Here is a 12,896-nt window from a genome sequence, read left to right as displayed (position 1 = left end):
ATTTATGATATCATGATTCATACCATATCATGCTTGCTTGACTTGATTAAACATGTCCAAATGAACATGCTTGCAATTTTTTTTGGGTGAACATCTACTTTTTGTATGACAGCTTAAGTGCATGATGGTGTTGACACTAAACACATGGTAATCTCCTTGGTATTGTTGGGGGAGAATCTTGTGCATTAGTAGCTCCATCATTCTCTTTGTGTTTGATATTTATTGTCCACACAATCGGTTAATGTATCCACAAAGGTTTTTTGATAAACAAATAATTTTATTAGAGAGACAAAAAAAGTACACAAGAAAAAAGAAAGAAAAAAGGGGGGGGGGGTATAAGATATCCTTCAAGGGTCTAGTAGAAAAACAACATAAAAAATTCAAAAGCAAATAATCACAGAACAGCTCTGCTAGGTTAAACCAACCAATTCCGCTACAAAAACCTGCCGATGATAAATCTGACAGAACCCTTGCACCAAAAAGCCCAAGGCAGGGAACAACACTCTATTCCAAAGAAAGTTAATCTAAGGGAAAAGAATAAAAACAACACAAAAAATTCAAAACAACAGCTCTGCTAGAGTAAAGCAGCCCATCCCTGCTACAGATCTTCCAATGATAAATGCCGAAAGAACCCATTCGCTGAAACGCGCAACAATGTAAGGAACGCCACTAAATTCCAAATCAAATTAATAGCAATATCCATACAACAATAACAACAAACCAAGTCTTAAGTCCCACTAGGTGGGGTCTGCTACATAAATCCTTTTCCGCCAATTTATGCAATCATGGACAATTTCCTTTCACAAATTCTGGGCTATTAAATCCTTACTATCTCATTCAAAGTTATTTTAGGTCTAACTCTACCCCTTTATTGCTTCTCACTAAAATTCTTGAAAATTCTGGCATTTCTTTCCATCCATATACACTAAAAGATAGCCAAAAATGAATACCACCACAAAACCTCTCTCTCCTTCCCCCTCCCAAACCCCCTAAAATATATAGCACAAAACACCTCCAAAGTGGAAAAGCACACCCAATTCTATTAGAAAAATGCCAAACAATTACTTCGGTCCATGGGGACCAAAATAAGTGACAATTAAAAACAAGGGCGATTAAGTCTCCCCATTCTTATGTTTAGGGGAAGGCTTTTTGTACTGTTACATTTAGGGGTTTTGACAAGGGCAAGGATAGTAAAGCTTTGTGGTGGTGCACTATTATGACTGTTATTTGGTGTATTTTGTGCGCTATTAACAATTTTCTTTGCAGTAGTATGGTTTATCTTGCATTGCTGTGGCAAATGGTTTGGAAGACTTGCAGCAGGATTTGTTGGCTCTGCTTCATTGAATTGTTTTCTGTTTTTGGTGTGATCTTTGTAGCTAGTTTCTTTTGATGTAAAGGGAGGATTTCTTATCCTCCTTGTTTTTTCTATTTTCCTCCTTTTATATTTTTTGTTGTATATTATTCTCTCTTCTAATTCAAGTATTTGTTTATTAAAAAAAAAGAAGTCTCCCCACTTTTAAAACAAAGGACATACACACCAGGAGGCAACATAATCTTATTGGGTCTTCATTTCTGAAGCAAGTCATTAGTACTAATATTTTCCAAGTCATAAAGGCCTTAATCTTAGAAGGGAATCTTTCTAAATTAAATAGAAGGGGGCAAAAGGAGTTGCATTAGGAACACGAGTCAAGCAAGAAAAGAAATATTTTTAATAAAAAAATCCTGGAGGAGTCTAAACCACATGCTCTTCTGACATTGAATTGAAAAGAATAAAGTACATTAGTCGAAGGGGCAAACTCGATGGTCTCTCTCTCATTAAAGTTACCCCCACAATGCAAATACTAAGAATACTCATTCTCTTGTGGGAGCAAGGAAGCAGAAATATGCGTGTCATGAAAGGGCGATAAGTGAGAGAAGAGAGGAGCCTCCCCAATCCAATTATCTTTCCAAAAGCGAGTTCTTTCCCCATTAACAACACCAAACTGAATGTGAGGGAAAAAGGTTAAAGGAGTGATAAATATGAGACATAAATTTCCAAAGATTTGAAATTATAATATTAATCCCAAATATGGCATTTCACCCGTTTTGAAGAAGTCCAAATTTAGTGCGGATCACCTTGTGCCAAAGAGAGTTAGGTTCTAAAGGGAAGTGCAACAACCAATTTCCCACCAAGTAAATGTTTTTGGACACTAAATTACCAAAACCTGCACCTCCCTCCCTTTTGGGACCTATTCACAGTTGCCAACTAGCAAGATGATCTTTTTCATGCTGACCTACTCCTGATTACAAGAAATCCCTCATCAATTTCTTCAGTATTTGAGCCTTGAGCCACCCTTAGGAATTTTGAAATGGGACAGGTAATATGGGGGGATAGAAGACAGACAAGCATGAATAAAGTAATACACGTCCCAATAGTGAAAGATCCTTTGCACCCCTCTAATAACCGCCTAGCTACTCTTTCAAAAAGTGGGTCCCAAAAAGAATCAGGTTGCTAGCCCCTAAATAGGCAATAGTGTAATAGGCCAACTCAGGGCACCATAATCAGCTAACCTAGAAAAAGCCGTTGACCCAAGTTCCTGCAATGTCATTCTCTGAGAAGTTGGTCCTATGATCACACTCTTCCTCAAACACCTGCAAAATTGTTAACATATTGGAAAACCTACCAATATCCTTCTAAAGTAAAAGAATGTTCTCATCTTTAAATTGCAAATCTGATATGGGTAAGTTCTCATGGTCCACCTTTATACGTTCCACCAACTCTCTATCATCCCTCTATCAATCATTCTATTCAAAACATCTGCCACAATAGTGAGAAGGAAATTGTATAGAGGATCTCCCCATCTTAGACCCCTAGAAGTTTGAAACCAAGGTTTAGCTTCTCTGTTCCCCATTACAGAAAAAGCCACTTATGAAATGCACCTGTTAATCCATTCCCTCCATCTCGCTCCAAACCTTTTCCTGTCCATCACTCTACCTAAAAAACCCCAACTAACGTGATCATAAGCTTTTTTAAAGTCTAATTTCAAAGCCAATCCACCCCCCCCGCACCCCCCCCCCCCCGGCCCCCTTTTTTTCCTGACAGCACCTTCAACAACCTCATTTGCTACCAGAGCTGCATTCTGACTGTGGGAAAATAGCATTCACCAAAGCACTAGCCAATCTCTTATATAACACTTTAGGAAATATTTTTTACACACTGGACTAATTGACCTGAAGTCCCTAATTCTAGCAGCACAATATTTTTTAATCACTAGGGTAATATTAAAGTTTAAAAGTTGGATTAATGCTCCAATCCACTATCTCATTATGAAAAAATTCATGAAAAAATTTGAGAAGATCTTCATTCAAAAAATCCCAAACATCCTGGAAAAATGCCATTGTGAACCTGTTAATTTTGGTTTTAGGTTATTGATAATGAGTCTATCACTAGATTACAAGTTAATTGTTCTATATCCATGTGTACTTAGAAGCATATTGGAAATGTGATTCTTGATTTTATTGTAAATTTATAATGGATATAAATGTATCTGTAGACCAAATTTGAGCTTTCAATAAGCCCAGTCATTTTATATTTGAAATGGTTTGTAGTTATTGATTTTTTTTTGGAAATCTGCAATAAAATTCTCTAAAAATGAACTAAAAACTAAAATTTGGCAAAATTTTCTAATCTGTGAAGAGCAGCTACTTTTTTTTTTAAAGAGTATCTACTGTTCATTTATTGCTTTTGCAACAATTATCCTTTCCGGTGTTTGTTGATGATTTTAGATTTTGTTGTTTATTGTGCGAAATCTACATCTACTGTTCTACCACTGCTCTTATTTTTTGTTACCAGTGGTAACTGGCTTTTTGTAATCTGGTTCACTGCAGTGGTCAATGAATTTGGTCTCATTTATTGGATTTTCCTTTTCCTATCCTAAGCACTCGTAACACATAATTTTATGTGAAAATACAGCATATGTGGTGAAATACATATCTCAGCAGTAATGACAGGATTAATTTGGGATTTAATCTTTACTCTCATTTTATTGGATCTGTATAAATCTTAGACCATGGTGAGCCATTATAAATGCTTATAGGGACACCAGTCAAACACTGTACATAAATCATAATGTTTCTTGATCTTGAAATGTTTGCTGGAGCCCAATTTTCTTATTGAAGTGATTAACTTTTGCAGCTTCCAAATTCTAATACATAAATATTTTAGTCTCTCTGATCTTTCATAATAAAATTTCCTTTCCATAAAGAAGATATGTTAAAGATCTTGGCTTTGATTTAGCATTTTAATTCTTGGGTTTCAATGGGTATTCTGCAGTCCTTATGCTTTATCTGCTGTTGTAGGTTGAAGGTGATGGGAGATTAGTACCTGCAACAGATGATGAACTTATGGAGGTTGAGGAATTGCTTGAATATGACAAAAGCGAATTGCGCTTTGCAGACACTGAACGAGGATGCACGCACAATGAAGATTTCTGCTCTGAGAAGGCTCGGTTAGAAGACTTAGGTCAGTACTTTTCTGTTTTCTCATATAGTGCTGCTGCTTCCGTATTAATTGTTATTGTGCTTATGGAAGAATTTTATGCACCCATCTTGTCATCTAGTGTAGGTCATTTTTCTATTCATTTTGATGAATTTACACTTGAAGTGTTTTTTTTCTAAGATTAAATTCCCTTGATATGTGTTTTGACTTTAAACATTTTGAATCATGTAACCTCCTCAACCATGGGGCTTAAAAATCCCATCATTCACGGCTGTGTGTAGATCATAGTTTAAGGTCTTGGTATATTTTGTGTGTATATTCTTTTTATTTTTGAACTTTTTCAATCATTGAAGTTTCTACTTATTAAATACAATAATATGCTTCTTCCAGCCTCTCTCTTTTGTGTAATTGATCATTCTCTTGCAATTGTTTTCTTTGGTACATGATATTTTCTTTGGAGTGGGATAGCTTGTTCTATTGAAAAGATAGCAAAAAGAGATTTTAGGTGAATCTAGAGGGAAGTTCTTGGCTAGGAACTTGAAGACAATAAAAATTTGGTATGAAGCATGGCAGAAATATAGAAACATGGAAAACTTTGAAAAGTATAAGAAGGCAAGAAAAGATATAAAAAAAGGCCATTAGCATAGCTAAATTAGAGCATATAATAATTTATGTAATAGATTTGATACAAAAGAAGGGGAAATAGACATATTTACACTTGCTAGAGCTAGAGATAGAAAGAGTAAGGACTTAGATAATGTAAAATGTATAAAAAATGAGGATGATAGTGTCTTGGTTAAAGAAAAAGACATAAAGGAAAGATGACGAAATTACTTTAATAAGCTATTTAATGAAAACCAAGTAGAAGGTTTAAACTTAGAAATAACAAATGAGGGAAAAACTAAAAATTTGTAATTTATTTGAAAAATTAGAGTTAATGAAGTTAAGTTTGCATTTAAAATGATGAAAAACGGAAAAGTTATAGTAATGATGACAATCCTATTGAAGTTTGGAAATGCCTAGGTGATAACAAAGTTTTATGGTTAATTAAATCACTTAACACAGTTGTAAAAACTTAAGAAAATGTCAGATGAATGGAGGAAATACACTTTAACACCTATAAACAAAAAAAAGAGGAGATATTCAAAGTTGTAATAATTATTGAGAAATTAAACTTACGAAATTGTAGAAAAGGGTAATTGAACAAAGACTAAGGGTAGAAATGAGGGCCTTAGAAAAAACTATTTGGTTTTATGTGGAGGAGATCAACCATAGAAGCCATACATCTTTTAAGAAGATTAATAGAAAAGTTTAGGGAAAATAAATACATGAATATGCTTTTTTATTGACTTAGAGAAAACTTATGATGGAATACCTAGGGAAGTTCTATTGTGTGTTCTAGAAAAAAAGAGTACTTGCAAGGTATATTGATGTCACCAAGGAAATGTATGATGGAGCAATGACTAGTATTAGGACTATAGGTGGAGAATTTAAGTAATTTCCAATCACAATAGGTGTACATCAATGATTTGCTTTGAGCCCTTATCTTTTTGCACTAGTGATGGATGAACTTACTAGGAGTATCCAAAATGAAGTTCCTTGGTGCATATTGTTTGCAAATGATATTGTATTGATTGATGAAACTAGGGGTGAAGTAGAACTTAAGTTAGAATCATGGAGAGAAGCTTTAGAATCTTGAGATTTTAGGATAAGTAGATATAAGAGAAAATGTATGAAAATGTAATTTCAGTGATAGGAAAAATATTGGAGATGGTCAAAAAATTAATAGAATTGAAGGGAGGAGAGAGAGGAGATACAGTGGGGAACTCACGTTCACTTCTCAAAATCAAATTCAACAACTACCTACAACATGGCTTTCACACACTATTTATAAGAAAGCCTCTTCATATGAAATTACACATGTATCTCTAAAATTATATTACATTACAAAAATACCTTTAGAATACAAAAATATTACAAACATGCCCCCAAGGATCTTCGCATGGTCTTGCTTCTTGTCCTACATCATTGTGCTAATTGGCGGGAAAGGATTCATTTAGCTGACCCACCTTGTGGGACTTAAGGTTTGGCTTCTTCTTCTTGTGTTTTGTTTTCTTAAACTTCTTCTAGTGTTTCGTTTTCTTAATCTTCTTCTACTTATCATTTTTTTTTCTTTACTTCTTCTTCCTGTCTTCTCTCTCTCTCCGTCTCTCTCTTCTCTTCTCTTTTCTTCTTCTTCCCTTTTTTGGGGGGGGGGGGGGTTAAATTTTTTTTAACTTATAATGCATAACAAAATACTTCTAGCTGTTGGTTGAATAGTTTCTTTGTTTCTCCAACCTACTGGAGGTTTAGTACCCCATGTATTCCTATCCATATCAGCATCGCTCACCAGATTTTTTAGTTAACCCACTAAATTTAAGACCACTAAGAACATGCTCTCCATCAATCACATCTGTGGTATGTGTGAGAAAATATGAGGAGAATACATGTTTTTTGGCACAGATAATGGGTTTAATCACTTTCATTTTGCGCTATAGGGCACCTAGAAATTTCACTTCGTTTTATTGGTTCTGCCTGATTATCTTTATCTGAATGAGCAATGTGTTCCAGGTTCATTCCAATCTGAGAACACAGAAGTTGATGCAGAAAAAGTGAATGCTCGGCACGAGGTATTGGCTGACTCTTTTTTTTTTTTTTTTTTGTTCCATTGCATGAATTGTTGCAGTTGTTTTTGTTGTTATTGTAATAGAATGGCAGTTATTATTACTGCAGTTGCTCTAGAACAGCTTGTTTTAAAAATCTGGGCATAGGCATACCCATCTCTTTTTATAATCTTATGTCATCTTTTGCGTGCATGCGTGTTTGTGCATGCTAAAATGCCAATTAATTAGGTAAGCTCCTTCACCTTTTCCCTATCTCCCATTTGATTAAATTTAACTGAGTTGTCATGAAATATTGGCTTTTTTCCTCAGTGTGTGTATGTGATGTTTTTATTGTTTTGGCTGGGGATTTTGAGGGGGGTGGGCGCGAGGTTGTTGTAGTCCTGCTCGGTAATTTTCTCCTGTTTTGTCTTTGCACTCAATGGTTTGATTTGTATCTAAGTTGTCATGAAATCTTTTGATTGACTTTGATCATTTTCTTGGGGAAGAAAATTTCAGAAACATTTTTTGCTTGTCAAATGACATTTTAATCTATTATTTTGGACTTGTTTTGGTTGTTAATATATTGCGTGCAAATTGTAAAATCGACCATGCGTTTTTCAAAGGATTTTCATGATTATTGATTTTGTTGGACCAGAAAACTGGAAAGAAATATTATCATGCGTATTTGCTTTCCCTCATCCTCAGGCTTCCATCGAGACAAATCTCCTTAAGCAAGATTTCCTGGAATCTTTTTCCTTTTTACTGGGAGAATTTATTGTCATTCTGAAATTAAGAGGTATAGAGTGATGTAGGGATGTGTGAGGTCATTGATCTTATCCAGATTGCTGAAGTGTTTTCATCACAGTTTTTCTCGGTTGAGGAGTTTGAGTTTGATGCCTGGATTATTCATGCAAATTTCTTACTGGACTTTGCTTTAATCTCCCAAAATCATTGATGTCTTTTCTTGTAATTGGGCCTGGGATTCCTGGGGTTCTATAGACTGAGATTGCACCTGGTTTGCTGTGTTCAAATGAAAATATCTTTGATGTGCTCTTCATAGAGATCCTGTCCTTTTTTCAGTGCAGTTGTTTCACCCCAGATGGCCTGTTTTCTAGTTTATAAGGATCTCATTTTACAGCCTTGGTCTGGATGAAGCTGTTGTAGGGATGTGCAGTCTTAGTTTAGTGCAGTTGTAATAATAAAACTCTAAGCAGTGAAGTGTAACTGCGTAAGCTACTTCATATGAAGCACTTGGTTGTAAATTCAAATTTGTCATGACTGCTTGGTCGTGGCAATATATATTTTTATTATTCAGATGTTTTCTTTTATATTTTTTGAAGTTCTATTCCACATATTGTATTTTTTAACTGATGTTGACTTGTATCACCAGTATCACGTACTGGGGCCAACCTATACTAAGCCATGATGGTTTAATGCCCTCCTTCCAAAAAGTTTAATCCTTCTTATCCTAAAATTTTTCCCTCTTGACATACAAGTTAGTTACAAAATTTTCTACAATTCCTGGAATCACAGTGTTAGGATCTAGGAATGGGCTTTAAATGACAATGATAATTTACAAATTTTGGATTCCTATCTATATTTATGTGGGATTCATTGATGGTAGTATGCCAAAGTTTTTTGTCTAATAGTATTTGAGTTGGCTAGAATTTTGAAATGTGTTGCTTGAGTTGTTGGGCATTGCTTCTTGTCTTGCTTGGTAATGGTCATTATATTGTTGTTTGGATGTCCGAACATTCACCATGGTGGTTTGCTATTTTTTGGAATGGATTTCATGAGAAATTTCTTCCCCCTAATGATTTGTTTCCATAGTATTAAAAGTTGGTGTGTAACAGCTGTTAGGGATGCTACATAATGGTATCGGTGGCTTCCGAGACTGTTATTGTTATATATCTCGGAGGTTGTGAATACACCAATTCACAACCATAATGGCCATTACGGAATGTTGCAGGCCATTACAGTGACATACTGGGTGAATGACTAAAACAGGTTATTTAGTTCCTATTTTTACATTTTCCCCTCTCTTTCCCCTTTATTGAAGCTTAGAAACTAAATTTTAAGTTGGTTTATTTAATTGATATTTTTTTTTTTTGAGAAAAAAGATTGGCATTTGGTGTGCACTTTTTCAATGACTGCTGTTGAAATAAACTTGTGCACTTTTTCAATGACTACCATTAAATTAAACTATTTTTTTCTGAACATACTTCTGATTATGTTATTTTAAACAGCTAGTGTTCTGATCAGCAAGTTACGTTGTATTATATTGATGAGAAGCTTGTCTGAAATTCCCTTGCAGGAAAGTGTTCCTTCATCAAGTTTAAATGAGAGCTGTATTAATGAGGCTCAGATTGTTGGGGAATGCTTGAACTCTCTGGAGGGGCCAATGAAAACTGGATTGTTGGCTTCTGCTGTCAGTACAACTCTGAAGCCTGATTTCTCCAAGCTAAAAGGGGAAATAAACTTGGATAACCTGTCAATCAGAGAACTTCATGCAACATTTAAAGCAACATTTGGGCGAGAAACTTCTGTCAAGGACAAGCTGTGGTTGAAGAGGAGGATTGCTATGGGTCTCACAAATTCTTGTGATGTTTCAACCACAACATTTATAATTAGAGATAACAAATTAGTGAAGAAGGGTGAAGAAGAAAACTGTAAGATAGTGGATCAACCTTTAAATGTGGACTCTGTAGTTGGAGCAATAGATGATTACAGGGATTCATCAGTCAGTTACAATAACAGTACAGAAGATCATCAAATGCATTCTGCCAAGAGATTTAGAAGTCCAATTATAGCTCATGATCATGAAAGTGAAGCTCTCCACAATGAGCAGAGAGCAGCCAAAAGAGTTCGTAAGCCAACAAGGCGGTATATTGAAGAACTTTCAGAGGTGGAATCTGGGGAGTATAGTGGAAGATTTATACCTTCAATTAAAAACACTGGGCTTGGTCCATTGTCTTCAAGATCTTGTGTCAGACCTGTTCAGATTGCCCCTTCAGATACGAGAGCTGTTGTCACCAGGCTGGATTCTTTAGGAGGATCTGGAGTTCAGGTGCCATATGTTTCTCGTGCCCGAAGAAGCCGTCCGAGGAAAAATTTCATGGCATTCACGGTATATTAAATAGTAATGTTGTTCTCAGATTAAATTTTGTTTTGTTTCTCTAGTTTTTGAGTTGCAATGCATTGTTGTATTAAATTAGCATTCGCAACCTTCTGTTTTTTATTCCTTCAAAGGTGGTGTTGTAATGCATGTTTTCTTTTGTGTGGGGGGGGGGGTGGGGGAGGGGTCAGTTACTGTGTTTATGTTAATTTATTGTCAATTTTAAACGTGCATGTGAATTTATTGGAACCTTTTTAGGCACACTCACATGTGTGCATGAATAACAATTACTTAGTTGATCTTTTGAGACATCTAAAGTCTAAACTTCATTTGGTGGGAAGTTTGAAAATGTTTGAAGAAGGGGATGTTCAGGTCAGGGTTCAAAAACTCTCCTGAAAAAGTCGTAGAGTTTTTAGCATCTGGTTTCAATGGCCATGACCGGTATTGCGAGTTTATTACAATGACATCATTGGCTGCAGTATGAACAGAGGTTTTGACACTCTTTCACTTCATTGCATCAAGTACGTTTTCCATAGAAAAATATTTAAGTAATTCATTTACTATTGGAAATAAGGATTCATCACACCCCTTATGTTGAGTACAAGTGGTGGTGATCTGAGACGATGAAAGCTTGGGAGTGACAATGTGCTATCCTTACTCAAACAGTCCAGGATGTTTTTGTGGGATTAGTCGAGGTAGGAAGATTCTCAACTAGAGTTAGTGAGTAATTCAATATTATTGCTTCAGATTTCTGATGTTGCTTGAAGGCAATCAGCTCTTCTTTCCCTGCAAGAGAGTCCTTTTAGAATGATTGCTGGGCAATTGAAGTTATTTTGGTTTGGAAAAGAGACTCATCCTCGAGTGAAATCTTTTAAGGCCTCAGGTTACTTGTTACTTAGGAGACTCTTGGTGAACCCAATGGGTCGTTTTCCTGTTATGGAGATGGTCCTTCATACAGGAACACTATTAGTATCCTAGATGGTGGAGATGATACGATGGTGAATGTCCTTACAGACATTGGAAGCATTGACGGAGGGAGATTATAGTCAATATTTTCTGCCCAATGCCAAATGGACAGACGAACTATAGTGCCTGAGTTGAGAACTGAGAAGACTGGAGATTGTCTTTCTGAGAATGCAGTGAAAGTGCAGGATGAAGGAGATGTTACAGCTGCTGGTAATCAGGAGCCTGTTTTGGTGAGATTCATCATGAATGAGAGGCCAAGATTTGTTTATCTACTGAAGAATGGTGCTGGTTCTGGTGAACAACAGAGTTCTTACGGTGAGGGTTATTGGAGTGGGTAGTTTTGAGTTAGTGGAGTTTTTTTTTTTCATGGTGCTGTGGATCTGAGGGGCTTGATTCTTCAAAATCTGCACTGTATCAAATTTAAATTTGAATGGAAAAGGAATGCATAATCATGCAATAGATGGGCCAGAAGCTGTCCAACAAGTCATTACATTGTTGAGGCTTAAAGGCTTTATGCCTGCATTCTCAGATCATGATTATGGGTGAAAGAGTCTGAAACAGGTGAGCTGGCAGGTGTGGGTCAGGAAACATGATGGAAAGAAAGGCCCAGGATGTTGTTCAGTTGTCTGTCTTTGGAGAAGCCTGATTGGGATGCACAGCGCAAGGGAGAAGCTGGAGAGTTTGTAGAATCCAGTGCAAGTCGTTTACAAGGATGAGCACTGTGAAAAATGGGGTGTGGGAAGGACTGAGGGTCTGGAAAGTACTGAAAAAGTGAATCCAGCTGATGTTTAGGACGACAGTGGCGGGAGGGTTTGTGCATGGAGGTTACAGCATCAGATGATATGGTTTGAGGATGAAGGCGAATGCATTGATGAAAGGGGTTTGAACATTTGAAGGTCTGGGCTGGGTTCAAAGCCAAGGGGAAAATCTGTTTTGGCAGAAAAGTAAGGGAATATTTGTGCAGGTAGTTTACAGCTCCAGCCAGAGTAGGTGATATTGAGCTTTGCTGTGAGTATGATTGGAAAACATTCTTTGAATCTTGCTTGTGATTCCAAAAAGAGCTGATTGGGAGAAGTAATTTGAAGTAGGGAGGGGAGGTGTCGATGAGTGTTCTCTTTTTCTTTTCTTTTTTTTGGGGGGAGGGGGGAGTTGGATGTTGTAATTCTGGTAGTTATGAAGAAAAACTGCCTGCAGTTCCTAGCCAGAATGAATGGGATGGGTGTTAAGGTGGATGTTGTTGATGATGGAATTGATTACCTGCTTTCTGAAGATGGGGAGGAAGGTTTGGAATCTGAGGATAAAGCAGGTCTGTTTGATAAGTTATGGATTTGAAGACATTCACAGTCCTTTCTCTCCCGTCTCTTATTTTGCCAAAACTACTTTTTTCTTAGATGAGGTTGTGATTTCTGAATTAAGACTAGGATCAGAGTAGTCATGGTAATGGGCAGATGACAGATTTAGTTTTATATGGTTTATCAAACTCTCACTAGAATGGCATTGATTTTCCAGGAAACAATTTCAGGTGCTCTGGTGTATTAAAGCTGGAAAAGATATCTTTCCTATGCCTGCTCAAGTCGATAGAGTGGCATATTTTCTGAATTGACAAAGTGAATTAGGATCAAGAGGAGATGGCTTGACTATGGAACCACTAGGAGGTCAAAAGGGCACTTGGGATTCACAGGAATTGTTGGATAAG

General features: G+C 36.4%; 1 protein-coding gene across 9 annotated transcripts in view; it reads left to right on the top strand.

Annotated features, from left to right (window-relative positions):
• The window catches only part of LOC131164490 (uncharacterized), a 28,894-nt gene that overhangs the window by 1,999 nt on the left and 13,999 nt on the right, over positions 1-12,896 (top strand). For all 9 annotated transcript variants that reach the window (XR_009139268.1, XM_058121722.1, XM_058121730.1 and 6 more), the window contains exons 3-5: positions 4,339-4,501; positions 7,088-7,146; positions 9,434-10,246. Coding sequence is in view for 8 of the 9 variants with exons in the window: in XM_058121722.1 (XP_057977705.1) it covers positions 4,339-4,501; positions 7,088-7,146; positions 9,434-10,246 (1,035 nt within the window). In the remaining variant the exon portion in view is untranslated. The remainder of the gene's footprint in view (positions 1-4,338; positions 4,502-7,087; positions 7,147-9,433; positions 10,247-12,896) is intronic.

This window comes from Malania oleifera, chromosome 9 (genome assembly GCF_029873635.1).
Source record: "Malania oleifera isolate guangnan ecotype guangnan chromosome 9, ASM2987363v1, whole genome shotgun sequence".
NCBI lineage: Eukaryota > Viridiplantae > Streptophyta > Magnoliopsida > Santalales > Ximeniaceae > Malania > Malania oleifera.
The sequence above is the reverse complement of the archived record's forward strand: the minus strand, read 5'-3'. Positions and strand labels throughout refer to the sequence as shown.